At 31.7% G+C, this 17,979-nt stretch overlaps 2 protein-coding genes across 3 annotated transcripts; one reads left to right on the forward strand and one right to left on the reverse strand.

The window, feature by feature from the left end:
• Positions 1 to 6,606: 6,606 nt before the first annotated feature.
• On the forward strand, positions 6,607 to 12,050 carry LOC127262212 (chloride channel protein CLC-c). 2 transcript variants are annotated; one of them, XM_051290799.1, is made up of 9 exons: positions 6,607 to 7,187; positions 7,825 to 8,025; positions 8,794 to 8,971; positions 9,517 to 9,779; positions 9,856 to 10,125; positions 10,200 to 10,603; positions 10,676 to 11,400; positions 11,575 to 11,715; positions 11,804 to 12,050. In XM_051290799.1, the coding sequence occupies exons 1-8, from the start codon at positions 6,949 to 6,951 to the stop codon at positions 11,671 to 11,673; spliced, it is 2,379 nt and encodes a 792-aa protein (XP_051146756.1). In that variant the 5' UTR covers positions 6,607 to 6,948; the 3' UTR covers positions 11,674 to 11,715; positions 11,804 to 12,050. The 2 variants fall into 2 exon arrangements, with proteins under 2 accessions (XP_051146756.1, XP_051146755.1); XM_051290798.1 differs by having other exon boundaries at positions 6,608 to 7,187; positions 11,575 to 12,050.
• On the reverse strand, positions 11,959 to 17,747 carry LOC127262213 (uncharacterized). Its single transcript, XM_051290800.1, has 12 exons — positions 17,607 to 17,747; positions 16,032 to 16,172; positions 15,764 to 15,940; positions 15,070 to 15,152; positions 14,756 to 14,954; positions 14,031 to 14,152; positions 13,675 to 13,741; positions 13,071 to 13,121; positions 12,872 to 12,924; positions 12,539 to 12,749; positions 12,292 to 12,462; positions 11,959 to 12,210 (listed from the first exon to the last, which is right to left on the reverse strand). The coding sequence occupies exons 1-12, from the start codon at positions 17,667 to 17,669 to the stop codon at positions 12,151 to 12,153; spliced, it is 1,398 nt and encodes a 465-aa protein (XP_051146757.1). The 5' UTR covers positions 17,670 to 17,747; the 3' UTR covers positions 11,959 to 12,150.
• Between the last annotated feature and the right edge of the window lie 232 nt (positions 17,748 to 17,979).

Raw genomic sequence — 17,979 nt, forward strand, 5'->3', positions numbered from 1 at the left:
TTTCAAAATCCGAACCATTTCACATGGGCGTTTGGTACAGAAAATGAAATTGCAGAGAAATAAGAGTAGAGAATGAAATCGGAGAGAAATGAAATTAAATAGAGAATGATAATTCATTTTCTTGTTTGGTAAAACAGAGAATTCAGTTGAGAAATATAAAAAAAAAATGCAACTATATGAATGATCAAATAAAAATAAATGATTAATTGGATAAAAAAAAAAGTTTTAACGAGTGAGAATTCATGAAAAATATTTTTGGTGAATTTTTTTAAAAAAATTATAAATTATATACGATATTTTTTAAAATTATATTGTAGTACAATTTCTTAAAAGATCATAAAAATTAAATACTTTAACAATAAATTTAAAAAAATTGTAAAATTGAAATAATATATTTTTAAAAAAAAATTATAAAAATTAAATAGTACAAAAAAATTAAAAAAATATATATATACTACAACATTATTTCTCTCAATTTCTCTGCATATGTGAGAAAAATGAAAATAAAAAAATAAAAAAAATTTATTTCTTTAATTTTATTTCTCTGATTCAAACAAACAAAAGAAATGATACAATTTTCATTTATCTCACCTCATTTCTATGTATCAAATACAATCCAAGAATATTCATCACTATTCGTTCCCACGTTGTTCATTGAAGATGAACAGTATGTATGTTTCTCTATATTCTTATCTATTAAATTTTACAATATATAAATATTAAATGTAATAAACAATTCAAAATTATAAAATAAATTAAATAATAATAATAATAATAATAATAATAATAATAATAAAAACAATTAATCACATCCTATCTCCATCTATCTTCCTTTTTTCCAACCAATTATTGTAATCCCGTACAGCTGTTGCCAACGTCTAAATTATAATCCGGAAATACCATTTTTACCCCTTAGGTTAGCTAAAATAATTATATGCACGAACTAGGATAACAGATAAGATTCCATATTATATAATATGTATTAATAATAATAATCTTCATTAGACATTGCCATTAGAAGCAATAAAAACAGTCACATAATATTGTCACAGTTAACATAAAAATAAGATATTAAGTGCTATTAAATGCCGAGTTCGTGTGATATAATAGAATAATAGTTCGGATCTTGTCAATATCTTTAGTTGAGTAGAAATAAAATAAAATAAAATAAAATTTTCAAAGTCTATGGAAAAAATAAATAAATAAAAATATTCCTTTTTCGATTTCACTATGTACTTTTAAATTTTTTTAAAAATATAAACTATATTTTCTCTATCCCAATTCTTAATATTTTTCTTTTACCGTTTGTCCGCTCTAAAGTATTTTTTCTTATTTTAAAATAAATAATTTTACATTAATAAATTGTGTAGTTTGTCCGAATAAAAAAAATATGCAAAACAAATGTTTTTTAATATATAACTATTATTATTGTTGTAGTTAGTTATTTGTATTTATTTTTTTCAAAATTGATACAATAACTAAAATAACAATTTTATCGGATAACAAATAAATATTTATAAATAGAATATACTATTATTTTATAAAATTTCAAAATCAGCCTCCTCAGGTATAATTCTAATTCTGCCACTAATTATACATACTTTATATATAAAGTTAAATGTAAAAAATTTTTACACACTTTTATTGACTAATAAAATATTACTCTCCGTCGTCAAATTGTGTGCTAATTTGACCGAACACGAATTTTTAAAAAAATGTAAAAATAAAAACTTTTATTTTTTTGGGTAAAAAAATAAAAATAGAACGAGTGATTTTTTTATCAAAAAGAAAAATAAGTAAAAATATATTTGAAAGACGGAAAGAGTATTGTTTTTTAATCTATTATAAAATTCTAAAAAACCCTATCATTCGCCACGGAGGTATTATTTTATTAGACAATATCATATCAAACAATTATTGAATATGTGAATAACAAAAGGCAAAAAGTCAAACTTTAAAACTGAGATCTGTTTGGTTGCAAATTGGAGGACAGTATACTTCAATTTTTTATATATGTTTTTTTGTCTCAATTATTTTTCGATTTTGGTTTTTCAAAAGTGAGATTCATGTGTAGTTTTATATTTTTATCTCCATTAAAATAAATAAATTTGTTTATATACATTTTAAAATTAAATGGGCTATCCTTTATAAATGTTGATTATGTAGATATGTTTTATTTATTAACATTCAATCAAAAATCATTTATAAAATGGCATCTTGGGTATAAATTATTGACATATAATTTTAAGATATTTCGAAAATATACTTTTGATTCATTTTTAATCAAAACATACATTATATCATAATTAAATTTACAAATAAATAATTTTTTCTTATTCACTGTAAAATCAAAATATCCATAATAATCATCATTAAATTTAAACTTTATAATTGATTTAATAAGATAATAAACTATTTTGACACCAATATTTATTGGTATGTTGATTAAACTTATTACGTTACAAATACTTTAAGCATATCCAAACCGTCCACGAAAGTTAGAAAGTATTCAATTCTCATAAATGCATTCAATACGAACTATATATATTAAATAAATAAATGACGCTTATTTGAAATTTATTTTACTTTTTTATTATGAATTTTTTCTGCTCCTTCCGTCCTACGACAAAGTATTCATTTTTTTTATTTTAATCTGTTTCATAACAAAGTATCTATTTCTTTTTTTAGTAATTGTACTATCTACCTAACATTACAAATACCCTTACAATTTATAATATATACACAAATGTCATTTTTATAACACACAATATTAATAAGGTTATTTTAATAATTTCTATTTTATTTCAACTACATCCCAATATAATACTCCCCCCCGTCCCAAAACTATAGTCTTAATTGGATTGAGCACGAGATTTAAGGAATATTGATATTATATTGGTAGTTATTAAAAAATATAGATAAAAGATATTTCTGCCCTTGTGAATATATTAGTGTAAAAAGTAGTGGCAATTATGTAATAAAAATGAAAAAGTATGAATAGTTTTATAATGATATGATTATTTATGGAAATAAAACTATTATTTTGGGACCGACAAAAATGATAAATAAGACTATTGTATTGGGACTGAGGGAGTACTAATCTTTCTAAAACTTCGTGCAAAAAGCAAAAGGATACTTAGTTATGGAACGGATGAAATAATTTTTTATATATAAATATAAATTATTTTGCTCACCAAATTTTGTTTGTTCTGTTGAATTATTTGATATGATATTTTTTTTTTACGTGAGATTTAAAAATATTATTTTTATAAAAATAATAAATTTATGTGATATATTAATTTTTTTTAAGAAAATATATATATTTTACAAAACAACCAAACAAACCCTACTGTTGGGGGCAAAACCAAGTCTCATATCGGAAATTGTGAAGAAAATTACACACCTTATAAGTTCAAAGTGAACTCCACTGAACATTGGTTGCGGTGGTGGGCTCGACCTCGTGACCTGCGGATGTGCCTTGTGTTGAAAGTCTCCTTGCGGTATTAGGTCGGTCCCGATTGAGGTGGTATTGTTGGGGGGCAAATTGGAAATTGTCTCATTGCGGTATTAGGTCGGTCCCGATTAAGGTGGTATTGTTGGGGGCAAATTGAAAATTATAAAGAAAATTACACACCTTATAAGTATGTACGGGCTCATAAATATATAAATAAACATTAAAAACTATAGTTTGACATATTTTTTCAATTTTTTTATTATTTATCAAAAAAAAATTCTCTAAAAAATCAAATCAAATATTTATTTTTTTATATTATCATAAAAATTAATTTTATATTTAAAGGATCGCATCAACACTTAACATACAACTATTTTAATTCAAAATTTTTATTTCAAATCTCAATTGAAAAATCAAATTCTCAAACAAACACACCCGTAAACATTAAACAAACAAATTCTAAACATTATGGATTTGTTTGATTTTGCTTTGAAATTAAAATTTTTAAATTTTTATTTAAATAGTATTTTATAAAGAAAACAAATATTATAAAGTATTTTGTTTTGAAAATAACAATAATTCTAATTTAAAATGCAAATTAAGCAATTTTTTTTTTTATTTTTTTATTGAATATGTGACCTTTTATTACTATTTTATTTAAAACAGTATATATTCCAAGTAAACAAATTTTAAGATGGTTTAAAAATAAAAAAATACTAATATATATGACTTTATTTACACAATACTTTAAAATTGTCTCTATTGAAAATTATAGAAAAATATATTACATTAGATATTTTTTTTTCACAAAAATAAATATCATATTAAATGTTAATTTTTTATTTTTTTAAAAAATTTTAAAACTTAAAAGAGTTTCAAAATTTTCTGTCTAAACAAAATCATATCTTTTACAAAAGATAAATATTTAATTTAATTTCATTTAAAAAAAAAGGAAAAAGAAAATAGGTTATTGACAATACGTCAAATATGGCTAAAGACACCCAATAGGCCATTATTCCCAACTGGCCGGTGGGTGAGTTGAAATACTTCGATATACTCTACTTCATATATGATTGTAGTTTAAAAAATATAATTAATTTTAAGTAAATTTAAATTACTCTATAAATTATTTTAAACTTTATTGATTATATTTGCAGATATTAAATTATATACTATAGGATTAAAATTATATTTTTAAAATTTTAATTTAGATATAATATATAAATTAATAATTAAAATACAATAAAATTACATTCTAATTTAAATATAATATATAAGTAAATTAATTTATTTTAATATAATATAATAAAAGTAATAATTATTATAAGAATAAAATAGTAATTTAAATTGTAAAACTGCTTCTACTTTTTTTTTTCAGAAGCACTTGAGGTGCCTTCTAAAAAAACACTTTTAAAGTCCAAAATTTGCTTATGCTTTTGAACAAAATTGATACAAATAAAAATAAATATTTTTTAGAAGCAGAAGTTAAAAGTACTTTGCATAAGGGTGTGTTTGTTTGGAATATTGAATTTTAACTACATTATTCGTAATATTTTTTTCTCTAAAAAACATCAAATTAAACACTTATTTTTTTTATTTTTTATATTATACTAAAAATTAATTTTACATTCAAAACATTGCGTCAACACCTATTTATATCACATTATACAACTATTCAAATTTAAAATTTTTACTATTCAAATCCCAATTTAAAATCCAAACCCCAAACAAACACACCCTAAGTATATTTTGATTTTGAAAATTTTAACTAAAATGAAAAGATATCGATAGTTACATTTCGGTTTGAAATCACCACAAAAACAAACTCTTATTTGTATTATTTTATTTTACTTCATGATAGTTAAAAATTATAATTATTAATATTTAAATTATAATATATAATATACATTATATTTAAAATATGTACATTTCTTTTAAATTAAAGAAATTTAAGAATCAAACTATTAAGATAAGATTAAACGGATTTCCTTTATTATTATTTTTTTTAATGTAATTTTAACAGTTAACTCACACAATTTTATTTTTTATTTTTAAATTATTTTTTTATATAATACTCACTCTATCCGATAATAGATGACCTAGTTATTTCGACTACAATTATTTAGAAAATATAAATTAGTAAATTATTAATAATAAATTATTTTATTATTTTATTATTTTTTATATAAGTAATGTCGTTGATATTTTAAAAATATAAATATATATATGATTAAGAAAAATTTAGAATATTAAGTTTAAATAATTTTAGCATTATATAATAATATAAATACTATTTTATAAATAATAAAATATCATATAATACAAACAAATAAAAAATAAATTTATTTATTTGTAATTAACTTAGACTAGTTTTTATAAAAAATGGAGAGTTTTAAATATAGAAAAAAATATTTGTTTATTGAGTACAAAGGTAGAAATAAATTAATTTTAAATTTAAATTTAATTAAATTTACTTATATTTATTAAATATATTTAAAATATATAAATTTATTTTTTAAAAAATATATATATGTTATGAGAGGAACAAAAAAAAATTCCTAAATTAAATAAAAAATAATTTAAATATTTTAAAAATTATATCGTAATAAAGAATATATGCAATATGTATATTATTTTATAGAGAATAAAATTTTTTTATAATACAAGTAAATAAAAAATAATTTATTTATTTATAATTAGCCTAAACTAATTTTACAAATATTAAATTTTAAATATAAATAATTTTTTTAGAAGAGATAAAAATAAAAAATTTTGAGTGAATGTTATATGTTAAGTAGTTAATTAAGTTATTTATATTTATTAATTTAATAAATGTTATCTAAAATAAAAATTATTTATAAAATGAACAAAAAAAAATGCCAATTAAAATTGAACGTGAAAGAGTAGTATATATTGAAAATTATAATAAAAAAATTACTCCATTTCGGGAAAAAAAAAAAAAAAAGTAACAAAAAGTAAAAATGAGATGCAGAAATAAGGGAGGAACAAACAAAAACACACATGAATTATGTGATATAAATAATTTTATTAAATTAAATAAAAGATAGGAATTAGTCCCAAATGTCTGGAAAACGGAAGGCGAACCAATAATGGACAAATGGGTGGGCAAGCGAAGGGCATAACAGAAATTTCACAGCGAGGAAATTACTGGCAATCGCCACAGCCGCATGTGACTTTCACGGGGCGCCATGGATGCCAAGTACAAAAGCTTCGACTCGACGCGGGCTCCGTTTCGGATCACGACCGATTTTCTCACTCCAGAATCTATTCCTCTTTCCTTATACAACACATATCTCTGATCTCGGACTTGTTGCTCTTTCTGTTTCTGTTTCTGTTTCTGCAATTTGAGTCTCCATTGTTGTACTTGTTTGTACAGAGAGAGAGAGAGAGAGAGAGAGAGAGCTCCAGGAGTACTCGGTCTGAGCTCCTCCGCTTGGCTGTAATATTTTGGCGGCAGCGCGATTCAATTTTCAATGGATCATCGCGATGAGAATGATTGTGATATAGAGAACGACGGAGGCGGAGGCGGAGGCGGAGGAGGACAGGAGCGGTGGCTTGAGAGAAGACAGGAGAGCAATGCGTCGTCGTTTTACGAGAGGGACGGCGGCGGCGCCAGAGAGCCGCTTCTGAATCTCAAGAGCAGAGTCAACACAGGTTCTCAAATAGCAATAGTTGGCTCCAAGGTTTATCCAATCGAGAGTCTCGATTACGAGTACGAATTCCTTTTTTTTTCTGCCTTTGGATAATTCTTCTGCTGCTATCTTCTGCTCCGCTGTCGAATCGATCTCAAATTGCCTGACTGTTTTGGTTTTTGTAATCGTTTGATTTCTCACATGCAGGTTTGTAATTGTACCTTCTAAAAGAAACTTGTAGTTTTGGTTGAAGCAGCATCGTATGGCTTTGTCTTTGCTTTTCTAGAGTCCATTTCTACTTTTGGATTGATTTTTTTCTTGTTCCTTTCGGTGAAACAACAAGATCTTCACGAAATGAGAAATAACTAACTGAATTGTCGGATCGATTTCATTCTCGATGCTCTACGGATTTATCCAAGGAGCTCTTGACTTGCTACTGATTTTGCACTCAGAACCACCAATTGATGATAAAAAAAGTTCTATGAATACATTCTGCCCCACCAACATGATTGTTTGCCTGTTCTGATAATCAAGAATGCCAAGTTTTAATTTGGTGTATTTATGCATTCTGTATCAAACTCTGCTTCGATTTTCGATGCAAGTGCAGTTGGAGAACTACCGATTTATTGTGCTTTATTCCTTAACTGAAAATTTTTTACTGCATTAGTTTGTTTTCAGGTAAATCCTTCTCAGTTCATTGCTATTTTTCTGTTGCAGGATTATCGAAAATGAGCTTATTAAGCAGGACTGGAGATCTAGGAAAAAAGTTGAAATTTATCAGTATGTTGTTCTCAAGTGGACACTTGTGCTTCTCATTGGATCTTTTACGGGGCTAGTTGGTTTCTTCAATAACCTTGCTGTTGAAAACATTGCTGGTTTGAAGCTTTTGCTCACCAGCAATCTGATGCTTGATAAGAAGTAAGCCTGATTCTGAACTGTGACTAAGTTAGCTTTGGATTTGATGACTTAGTTGATCTGTAGCACAAGGATTTCTGCGAAATATGAACTTGATATCCTTTTTGGTTGTTGGATTTCACAAATAAAATATGTCTTGCCAATCATAACTTCGGATTTGATGACTTAGTTGATCTGTAGCTCAAGAATTTCTGCAAAATATGAACTTGATGATTGTCCTTTGGTTGTTGGGTTTCACAAATAAAATATGTCTTGCCAAGCATAACTTTGTTTTCGTATTCTAATGTTATGCATCCTCTATAAACTCCCAATAACTCTTTGGCACCGGTCACTTATTTGTTTTTATTACCCGTTCTCTGTTGCAACAATTTGTCGCAAAATGGAGAATGTGAGCAAAATGTTAGATCATCATTTCTGAGCTTAAGTTCTATAAATTTCTTTTTAGTGTTTGCCAATACCTTAGATTATTGGTATGGAAGTTTGATACACTCTCGTCGCATTTAGGTGACTAATTCTTTGAATGTGTATAATAAGTCAACCTGTTCAAATGGAAGTACTTCTCCAGCTTGAGTTTTACTTGGAGCAAGTATTTGAAAATGCTCTCATTTATTTTATCTTTGTTCTCTCAGCCTCGTTAAAATTTTCACTCCCTTGTTTCTTATAAATATGGTGGAAGAATTTCCTGGCCTTGCAGGACATTACCTTTTGATTTCCACTTTAATGATATATATATTTTTCGAAGTAAAGATGAAACATTTTATTCGAGTGCAGGTACTTTCAGGCATTTGCAGCATTTGCTGGTATTAATGCGATACTTGCAATTTCTGCTGCATCTCTTTGTGCATTTATCGCACCTGCAGCAGCCGGGTCTGGCATCCCGGAGGTGAAGGCCTATCTTAATGGTATAGATGCTCATTCCATTTTGGCTCCAAGTACCCTATTTGTAAAGGTGTGTTATTGAACCTTTTTTTGTGGTTCTTTTCTGATTATATGGTTTTGCAGTTTGTCGGTTGCGAAGATATGCTAGCTGAATTAGAAAAAAAATATGAGCTTGTTTTGAACTCAATAAGCCTTCTATTCTTGTTCAGTTTTTTATGTATTTTGTCGAGGGATCCTACCTTTGAGTTTGTTAAACGACTAAAAGTTTAAATTAGTAGAAAAATACATCATTAATTATGCATTATGTAGTCTTCCAACAGAGTGTGAAATGCTTCCATCATAGATCCTTGGAACAAATCAAATTTGAAACAAAAATGCCTAATGCATTCCATGGAGAGCAATTTGTCAACATTTTGTTCCGTAAAAATGCTTACTTTTCATCGATAGTTTTGTCATGTTATCGACGTTCATCATTCACACCTTGAATCTGGCATGGTTTCTCTCTAATCTTTTCCATGGCATTATACCCTCTTTGTTTATTGTGATTGTGTATATTTTATGTCATGTTTATGTTCATTTTGATTAACAAACTCAACAACTCGAAAATTTCTACAGATTTTTGGTTCTGTTTTTGGTGTTTCTGCGGGGTTTGTTGTTGGTAAAGAAGGACCTATGGTGCACACGGGTGCCTGTATAGCAAATTTACTAGGACAGGGAGGCTCCAGGAAGTATCACTTAACTTGGAAATGGCTACGATACTTCAAAAATGATCGAGACCGAAGGGATCTGATTACTTGTGGGGCTGCTGCCGGAGTGGCTGCCGCTTTCCGAGCCCCAGTCGGAGGTGTCCTATTCGCACTCGAAGAAGCAGCCTCATGGTAAATATCTCATCTTCCATCCCTTTTTTAGCTCGACCGATTAACATCTTTACTACTCAAATGTTTGTCGTTTCAGGTGGCGAAGTGCTCTTCTTTGGAGGACCTTCTTCACAACTGCTGTTGTAGCGGTCATATTACGATCTCTAATAGAATTCTGCCGCAGCGGCGCTTGTGGGCTATTCGGAAAAGGCGGTCTGATAATGTTTGACGTGAACTCTGCATCTCCTAACTACGACACAATCGATCTGCTTGCCATTATATTTCTTGGCGTTCTTGGAGGCCTCCTCGGCTCCCTTTACAACTATCTCGTTGACAAGGTTCTGAGGATATACAGCATCATCAACGAGTACGAGAATCGACTCCTTATACTCCTCTATTAGCTAGGAATATTTATCTAATACAACATATCTTCGTCTGCAGGCGAGGTCCTGCCTTCAAAGTACTGCTTGTTCTCGTCGTTTCCCTTATAACCTCTTGTTGCGCATACGGTATTCCATGGCTTGCGCCGTGCACGCCGTGCCCGGAAGGTATCAAGGATGCGTGCCCAACGATTGACCGCGCTGGCAACTACAAGAGCTTCCAGTGTTCGGGCGGATACTACAACGATCTCGCTTCGCTCTTGCTCAACACCAAGGACGACGCGATCAGGAACCTCTTCAGTTCTCATAACAACAAGGAGTTTCGGATTTTCTCTCTTGTCATATTCTTCATTGTGATTTACTTCCTTGGTATTATCACTTACGGGATCGCCATCCCGTCCGGACTGTTCATCCCCGTCATCCTCGCCGGAGCCTCCTACGGCCGCCTCGTTGGAAGGCTTTTAGGTACTTCCTTCTTGAAGCATTAGTTTATAAAAGGATAGTATATGTCACATACTTTGGTTGTTACTCCAACAGGTAACATTTCCACCCTTGATGTCGGACTGTTTTCGCTTCTCGGAGCTGCTTCGTTCCTCGGAGGCACCATGCGAATGACGGTATCTCTCTGCGTTATACTTTTGGAGCTCACCGATAACCTCCTGATGCTCCCGTTGGTGATGCTCGTCCTCCTCATTTCAAAAACGGTCGCTGACAGCTTCAACAAAGGCGTCTACGACCAAATAGTGAAGATGAAAGGTCTGCCGTACATGGAAGCACATGCGGAGCCGTACATGAGGCATCTCGCAGCCGGGGATGTCTGTTCCGGACCGTTGATCACGCTTTCGGGGGTTGAGAAAGTCGGGAATATAGTGGACGCTCTACGGATGACCAAACACAACGGGTTCCCGGTAATTGATGAGCCCCCATTCTCCGATGCACCGGAGCTTTGTGGGCTGGTTTTGAGATCCCATCTTCTTGTTGTGCTGAAAAGGAAGAAGTTCACTAAGAGCAGGGTGACGTCTGGATCAGAAATTTTAAGAGTTTTCCATGCATTCGATTTCGCCAAGCCTGGTTCCGGAAAGGGACTCAAAATCGAGGACGTGGAGGTGAGCGAGGAGGAAATGGAGATGTTCGTCGACCTCCATCCCATCACCAACACCTCTCCGTACACGGTGGTTGAGACCATGTCGCTCGCCAAAGCCGCTCTCCTATTCCGGGAGCTCGGTCTCAGACATTTATGCGTCGTCCCGAAGAAACCCGGGGTAAGAACTCTTCAATCCCTATGCCTATATCTATGTGTGACCACAAATTAGCCTAAACAACTTTTAAAACTAGTGGTCTAGGTGAACTTATGACCATTAGATCATAGGATCAAATTTCCGATGTCAATTGGTCTTCCAATTACATTGAGTATTTCATTTTTCATGTAATTGCAGAGGCCACCAATAGTGGGGATCTTAACGAGGCACGATTTTATGCCGGAGCACGTGCTGGGACTCTACCCTGGGCTCCATCACTCATCCCAAGTCAAGTAAAGTAAAGTAATTCAACCATCACTCATCTATCAATCATCTACGGTTTGTCCAACTATGCTCTATTCTCCTGTTATTATTATTATTGGTATTTATATTCACATGAAAATAAATAAGCTTGCAAAGGAAACAGGCAATATCTACAGAAATACTGCATGGTTTTCGCTACATCTTTCAAATACTTAGGTGCAACACATTCGAGTTTAGGCGAAAACACGAGGAAAAGCAAAGCCACATACGAGATGTAAAATGCCTACAATTGGATATGTATTGGAAATGCATGAAAAATGATGATTATATTTTCTTCTTTTGTATTTGCATTTGAATACTGCAATCACTGTACCATATTGTCATTTATATACAGGATTTGATTCCAACTACAGCAGCCTATGCTAATATTTAGCTGTAGAGCAGCACAATAAGCAGGCATAATTGATCTATGCATTTGAGAGCAAAGATAGTTCTTACTGAAGAATGCTGTCAAGTTATGTTGTCCTTAAACGGACCAGAATCTTGCAACGCCTTCATTACATATTCGAGCTGTGAGTAGAAAAAGCAATAGTTTAAATTCATAGCATAAGCATATCGAGTATATTGGCGTGCGATTAATGTATTTATTACCTGAGCGCTTTCTCGTGCCAAAAAATCTGAAATGGCTCCCCTGAATTCATCGTCCGCAATATAGTGGCAGCTGTAGGTTTTCACCGGCATATACCCCCTCTGTATTTTGTGCTCCCCTTGGGCGCCGGCCTCCACTGTCTGAAGATTAAGTTCGATTGCTGCCTCTATAGCCTGCAAAACATTCTGTTAACGAGCCTCGTCACTAGTTTAGTAAACGGATACATTGGGTGATTCAGAAAAAGTGAACCTGGTAGTAGCAGGCTTCAAAATGTAGACTAGGGTAATATGCCCGAGGGAGGCATCCCCATAGACGGCCGTATAGTGTATCTCCACCGATAAGATTAAGGGCTCCGGCGACAAGTTCGTCCCCTTCTTCTGCAGTAATAAGTAGGACGTGATCGCCCATTTTCGAAGCCATAGTGTGGAAGAACTCCCTTGTTAGATATGCACTGCCCCACCTGCATAGATACTGCCGATGAAACTCACATAGACTCCCACCATGGATATGTTTTAATATGTGTATATGGAGTGATGAAGATATTTAAACTACGAGACTTGAGGTTTGGTGAACAAACTTAACTTATTATCGGTCGTATTTCTGTAGAAATTATAGAACATGTCCCAGTGTTTAGCCTGGCAATATGACAGAGGCAATTGCAGTTAGCAAGCATCTAAGGTTCATGGTAGCTTGCAAAAATAGTAATACTTAAAAGTAGATGACAGTATTAAATTTTAGTAATGTAGCAACAGAGATAGAATGCTGATAATTCTAGACATACCTTGATTTCGTTTCCTCTAAGGCGTTTCATGGTCAGATTTTGGGTAGAAATCTGTAAGAGAGAATTTTATTGGCGCTAATAGCAACTCGAATGCACCAATAATGACCAAAGAAATTCCAGAATTACAAACAAGTTGAAATGGAATACGTGATAGTTCATTCATCACTAATCAGTCCCCAATCTCTGGTCCCGTTAAACACCAAAAAAAACCTTCAATTTGGATCTGGAATTTGAGTTTTTCTTTGGACATAACTGTTTCAAGTTCCAAACTTGGTAGGTTCTAGTCCAAATGATCATAATTTATTTTTCTATTGTGGTTAAATCAATCAAAGTCCTTTTTTACAATTTGGCATCAAAAGTTTGGAGGTATAATACAAGTTTTGCATGTTAATCAGCAGACAACTGAAAACTAATTTTTTTGATATACACTAATGCATAGAAATCTAGCAACTAAATGTACTAAACACAAATGTCCTATTTGGGAATTCTCTAATCTCTATTTAGTTCTTGAAACCTCTTCTGATTGATTAACAGCGAGAAAATAACTAATAATAAATAAATAAAAGAAGGAAATAAAAAATTTAAAGATCATATTTAAATTTACCTTTTTGCGCTCCTGACGAATATTTTTCCGTTTGCTTTGCTTCATGTCCATCAAGAACTCGTCAAAGCTGTTGCGTTGCATTCAGCAGTACAAAGATCAATTTGAGATCAAGATACATGGTTTAATACATTCTCAAAAGGGATAGGACCATAATGCAGTATATACTAAATTTGAGATAATATTTACTTTCTTAAAGTCATAGCTCAGACACTTGACCATTCAATAATTTTAGAAATTATACTCCGCTCAGTGATTTTTCTGCTTTTTAATGTGACTTATTTCACTTGCTCTTTAGGTTTCCAATTATACTTTTTTCCCTCATTAAGCCAGAACTAACATTTAACAAAAGCACCTACTTTTTATAATCTCGATTTTTCCAATGGTACTGCATTCCAATTCTTCGAAGAAAACCCTTCTCCTCCAACTTCTCCCACTGATCCTCAGAGGGAAAAGTGATATGAAGTGACGAAACCTGAAGCTGGAAAGGCACAGGTACAAATTAGAAACAAGTAGTAATATATATAAAAAAAAAAAAAAAAAGGGAGATTCCAAGTAATCGTAGAAGAAAAAACTGAAACCAGATAATGCACATACATGTAGCACTTGCAGATTAGTGGCACTTAGTTCTATCAAATCTTAGGTCTTATTATGAGCAGAGGCACATTTGATAATAGAGCTTTTGCTGCAGGATTCACGGCATCAAATCTAGTGATATCAACGTGTCTCACATAAGCAATCTTATTAAGAGTTCAAGATCCAATGACAAAATTTAGAGTTTGCTTTCAATTTGGTGATAATTGGTATGTTTAGTCATGCAGCGGCTGGTAGGTCACCCATTCTTAGTTGTGTGATCAACATTGTATCAGGAATATGCCACTAATAGTTAGTATGCATTCAAAGTCCATTCACACACGTGTGGAGTACAGAAACTTAACGGGACAGGGTCACACTGGTGATTTCAGTTTGCAGTTAAAGAGAGGGAAAATTAAAAAGGCACAAGTATTGAAACAGGGAGAATGTTCCTGAAAATGTAAGTACACCCCAAATTTAAAGTAAAGATAGTTTAGACCAGGGGATATACCTCAATTGTCATGGCGACCAATGAAGAGGCTAATATGTCAAAAACTTGATCTCTGTATTTTGTATTACGTACTAAGATCCTCGGGCCAGTTACTGGAGTGAAAGGTACACAACATTGTAATTTTGGATAATATCTCGATCCATAACTGTAATAAGCGTCTGCCCACGAATGATCGAACACATATTCACCATAAGAATGGCTGCACGATTAAATGTGTTACTCGTATAGAAAAGGTATATGGTACACCAATAACAGAATACAAGAAACCAATCATTTAAAAATACATTATAAAAATTTTGCAAACAAAAACAAACCTTTTCAGGTAGAGAGGCACTACTCCAAGAACATTATTAGAGTCATCCCGAGCAATGACATGCTGTGGAACCCATCCTGTATTCTGAAATGGAGTACAATCCTTATGTCAATTATGAGAGCAAACCATAGAGATCAAAATGCAACAGATGCACAAATAGAAGCAAAAAAGCACTTTTGAGTAGAGCAAACATATAGCATTAATCTTAAGATGTGTATATCCAGTTTATTGGCCTCATAGCATCTAATGTTAAGCTTTGTAGGCTTCAAAACATCAAAATTTCCAAACTAAAGCTACCTTATGCAACAGATAGAGATGTACAGCCACTAACGACTTTTTCTTCACACAGCTAAGTTAATATATACTTTATTTATGATCTAAATGAGCAAGTGCGCCTCCTGATAGTCTGATTCACATACTATGCTTTATTGAAACCCATTATAGTAGACCGATTGGAAGTGCAGCATAAAAGAAGTAGCATCATTCAGAAACATAATTCATCTCTAGTGATCTAGTCCATCAAGAATCATGTGTTTTTTCTGTAATAATTAATAAATACCTACATTTTAGTTAAACTGACCTACACAATTCACGTGCAAGAAAGAAAATCTAGTTAAATAAAGTGTATAGCTAATGATCATGAATGCATTTCAAACAAATCATGAGCTACTTGCACATAAAGAGAACTTGCCAACCTTCACTGCAGAATCTGATTCCTCAAGACTTGACAGAAAACCATGTGTAAGAAATGGATTAAATTTTTCCAGGCCTGTAACATCAAGATTGCAAGCATCCCACTCCTGTGGTGAAATCTCTAATATGGATGAAACCACACGAACTGATAAATTTCTGGATTCATTACTAGTGCCTCCCTACATAGAATAGAATTGCATACAATTACCATCAGCAAATTGGCAGCAACAACCCAAACATCAAAATATTTGAAGGACCATAAAAAAACACCTCTGACCCTGACTCTGTCAAACTGAAGTTTCCAAGGGATCTCTCCAATTTGGTGGGCTCCACAGATTTTCTCTGACCCCAAAATATGGCCTTTATGCTGAATCTGACTCTCACATCTGACCTTTCGAACGGTGTTTTCCTCTATAAGTTATGGACCAGGCAAGTGTTACATTAAGCAGATAATTTTAAGATGCCAAAATGAAACAATTAGTGGAAAGAGAAACAACTGGAGAATGATAAGTGCAACTGAAGGACAGTATCCTTGAAGGTAAAGGAAGCCTTAGATTTCAGGTAATAACAGTATGATATGGCTCATCAATATCAATAATTCACCATAAAAATTAATAGTAGAAGGCAACAAAATCAAAAGCAGTAAAGAATATCCCTTTCACTACATTTCTTTTTAACTATAGAGCACTTGAGGCATAGAGAATGTGGGAACTAATTCGGGGATTAATTATGGGTATTTCATAAACATCAAAAGTAGAAAGCAACAAACTTCAAAAACAGTAAAAACATTCCTAGGCCTACATTTCTTTTAACTACAGGGCACCTGAAACATAGATAACGCGGGAACTAAAACATGGATTAATTACAGGGTATTTCATGTCCATTTACCTGAAGTTAGTAAAGGATAAGACCCCACCCTTAAAATATCAATAGCAACAAACAAATCCAAATAGTTACAACAGATAAGTGATTTATGCTAAAGGAAGTCAACTTACACTCAAGTCTTTCAATGATAATCCAATTTATGCCTAAAGATATTCAGCTCAGCCAACAGTTCCCTTTTTGTTTTAATCCTTTACAAAAAAAACCTTTTAAAAATCATTGTTCAGTGATGATTACAAATAAATTCCTGACTAAACCCTGCAAAACTGTCCAACTCCTGTTCAAAAACATCTTCAACATTCCTTAACCAATGCTAAATGCCTAAATGAACCAACTCTTCACTCAACCATGGATCCATGTAACTTTCATCAAAGAGAAATTTCTACACTCATTCCGCATTACAAAACAATTACAACAACACCCAAAAATCAAGTACTTTCAACTCAAAACAAATGCATACAAAGCTTTGAACGAATCTGTACTTGATGTTTCCATCTTCCATGGAAATCACCTGCTTATAACTATTAAAGAAAAAATAAAAATAAAATAGTAGTGCGACAATAGTTATCTGCTATTATAACTAAATTCTGAAATAAGAACATTTAACAGATTAAACATACAAGGTCCTATAACTTGATAAACAACATTCTATTTCTTCTCTGAGCATGATAGGCGATAAGAATGAGTTCAAAATGTCAGTTCAAACACACCACATGCGGTTATTAGGGAAAACTAAAAGAGTGTAAAAAAACTGAGCCAAATAACCAACAACTTCATCAAGTACCACTAATATAATGATCCTAAATTCCGATAGTAACTCAACCGAATGAGAAGCACTCACAAATGCGAATCAAACACTTGCTAACTCTAATGACAGAACTCTAAGCAAAAAACACAAACGAATACGCTGGCAACGAGAATTAACCGAGTAACAAGTGAAAACAGAAAATCCAAAGCACTCACTGTATCAAATGAAGCTCGTCCTAGAAACGGAGAAGGAGCGACCACAGCCACAGCCGCAGCCATGGCGAGTGCGAGATTTTTCACGTCTACTTCTCTCTCTAAATTTATAATATATTAAATTTTTTCTTGAGTAACAAGTTCACGCTCGAGTTTGTTTGGTTGAAGTGGCTGTTTAAATACACTTTTTTTAAATAAATAAAATAAAATAAAATAAAATTAGTAGTATTACATTGAATGTAAGATTATAGGGGTAGAATTGTAAAATAAATAAAGTTTAACTTGTTCAAGAAGCGTAAGGAGCTGAAACGGATATGCCGGCTTCTATTCAATATAGATTTTGTAGGATTGACTTTTAAAAGTTTCGTAAAATCTT

The sequence above is a fragment of the Andrographis paniculata genome, unplaced genomic scaffold, assembly GCF_009805555.1.
Source record: "Andrographis paniculata isolate CXL003 unplaced genomic scaffold, ASM980555v1 Contig65END, whole genome shotgun sequence".
Taxonomy (NCBI): Eukaryota; Viridiplantae; Streptophyta; class Magnoliopsida; order Lamiales; family Acanthaceae; genus Andrographis; species Andrographis paniculata.